At 36.0% G+C, this 2,500-nt stretch overlaps 1 protein-coding gene across 4 annotated transcripts in view; it reads left to right on the top strand.

The window, feature by feature from the left end:
- Positions 1 to 2,500, top strand: part of LOC143035118 (solute carrier organic anion transporter family member 74D-like) — a 393,158-nt gene that overhangs the window by 238,048 nt on the left and 152,610 nt on the right. For all 4 annotated transcript variants that reach the window (XM_076201697.1, XM_076201698.1, XM_076201695.1 and 1 more), the window contains one exon: positions 1,256 to 1,656. In XM_076201697.1, the coding sequence (XP_076057812.1) occupies positions 1,256 to 1,656 (401 nt within the window). The remainder of the gene's footprint in view (positions 1 to 1,255; positions 1,657 to 2,500) is intronic.

The raw sequence follows: 2,500 nt of genomic DNA, 5'->3' as shown, positions 1-2,500 counted from the left end.
CAGCGCCATAATCAATCAAGTACTTGCTGGGCAGTCAGTACCTCCTAAGCGGACACGCTATCAGGATTCTAGCATAAGAATAGCAAACATTGTGCAAGACTTTCAGAACCGCGATGTATTGGAATTTTTGAGATACATAGCCCACAATTTAAAATTTTAGTAGTTAAATCCTTTTTCAATATTTTTGCAACTTATATATGTACAAATTTGAGTATATAATGTTATCTTTTTAAAATCATGTATTTTTATTAACAATAATAAAACATTGGTTTTAATAGTTCCTATTTTTTTTTTATAAATAGTTACTCAGGAAATTACTAGAAAGGAATTACGTAAATGGCAACAAATTTGAGTATATAATGTTATCTTTTTAAAATCATGTACTTTTATTAACAATAATAAAACATTGTATTAATAGTTCTTATTTACTACCATTTCTCTATGAAGAATTTTCTTTATAAATAGTTACTCAGGAAATTACTAGAAAGTAATTACGTAATTGGCAACAAATTCCAGGGCAATTGTCGGGGTAGTTGTCGGGGCAAATATCCAGGGGGTAGTTGTCGGGGGCAGTTGTCCTACGGAGGCAGTTGTCGGGGGGCAATTGTCCCAGAGGCAGTTGTCCCGGGGGCAGTTGTCCTGATACCAGAATATATATGGTTATGGGAATCTATCTCCAAAACCGTAGAAGGAGTTCGTGAACAAACAAACAGACAGACAGACAGACTAATGAAAGATAGTTATCCACGTACCTTGGGTTATAAGGTTTCAGAATATATATGGTTTTAGCGGTCTGTCTACAAAAACCTAGGAGGAGCTCATGAATAATCCCTAACCTAACCATACCCCACCTAACTTTAACCCTTAACTCTAACCTTTTTTTTTTTCTTCTTTTTTAATGAAATATAGTTATCCAAGTACCTGGAGTCATAGGGTATCAGAATATATATGGTTATGGGGGTCTATCCCCAAAACCCTAGAAGGAGTTCGTGAACAAACAAACAAACAAACAGACAGACAGAGGCTACTAGTTTATTATAGTGGATTAAATATCCAGTGAGTTGTTTATCCGTTACTGCATCAACCAGAAGTTTATTTCTTTCGTCCACTATATGATTTATAAAACTGTTTCAGCCATCCTCATTGTAAAATCTAGGCTCTGTTCCTTTTTATGATAAGGCATCAAGTTATATTTTGATAATCAGTGTAACGTGGTATTCTGACTCTTATATTTGTTTTCCGTTTTCTTTCACAGAAATCATACCATTCCAGCGTAGCCATTCCATATCAACGGCAACTCCCGACGCCTTCCCCCATGCTCTCCGCTTCTACTTCTCCCTCCTCCCTCTCTCCTTCAACTTTATCTCTCCCCTCCTCAGTGCCCCCTGACCAGTACATAACCCCAGCTCCAACGCCAGCGCTTTCTTTACCCACCTCTCTCTCTAACACATCCTCTTTCTTATCCACATCCCCTTCCTCGTCCTCCTCCTCCTCTTCCTCTTCCTCCTCCTCCCTCCCCCCTCATGAGCCCATCACTGCGAGGAGCGGATTCTGCCCGACCCCCTGCGGGTCTTTCATGTCGTATCTGATCATAACCGTCTTCACCAAGATGACCATGGCATCGAGTCGTGTCCCCGTCAACCTCATTCTCTTCAGGTGACCTAACATAACCTCTTTTGTATCTTTATCTTTTATTTTACTTTTTTATCTCTTCATTCATTTATTTGTTTATTTGTTTGATTATATCTATCTAATCATTCATTCATTTATTTATTCACTTATTTATTTATTTATTTATTTATTTATTTATTTATTTATTTATTTATTTATTTGTTTATTTGTTTATTCATTTATTTATTCATTTATTTATTTATTCATTTATTTATTTATTCATTTGTTTATTTATCTATTTATTAATTTATCTATATATTTACTTTTTTATTTGTTTATTTTCATTTTGGAGGAAGATATGACTTTTTAGGGAGGGGGTTGGCTTTGATTTGTCAAAGGACCTCAGAATGTTGACTTTTATGCCTGAGTACGTGTGTACGAGGCCACCTGGCTTCTTTTTTAGGTGACCAGGCTGTCACTTAAATTCCATTTGAAAGAGGAAAATATCCGTCAACAAGTGAATCAGGAAAACCACCATGTGAGGGTTTTTGCTGGTACAACGTTTCACTAGTTTGAGCTTTATCAGATATTGCGACAAGGTTACTGTTGTACTATTAAGGACTAATGATGTTTGCATTATCTACTAAAGAAACTCTGTTCTTTATTGTAAACAGAAACTCTTGGTATTTTGCATTTCATGTTTTTTCGTAACTACCCATATCCGTAGTATAAATATATTATAATTTCATATTAGGCTAACTTAGCATTCGACCTAATTAGGGAAGGACCAAAAGGTCTCCCGTCGGTATGTTCTTCCTTTGTAAACCTTTGTAAATACTTCCAACAGACTCCTGCATTTACTGGTGCGAAGCACATATAGAGCACCTGG

The sequence above is a fragment of the Oratosquilla oratoria genome, chromosome 18 (genome assembly GCF_046742065.1).
Source record: "Oratosquilla oratoria isolate Oo_2021 chromosome 18, ASM4674206v1, whole genome shotgun sequence".
NCBI lineage: Eukaryota > Metazoa > Arthropoda > Malacostraca > Stomatopoda > Squillidae > Oratosquilla > Oratosquilla oratoria.
Note: the sequence above shows the minus strand (reverse complement) of the source record. Positions and strands in the feature narration are given on the sequence as shown.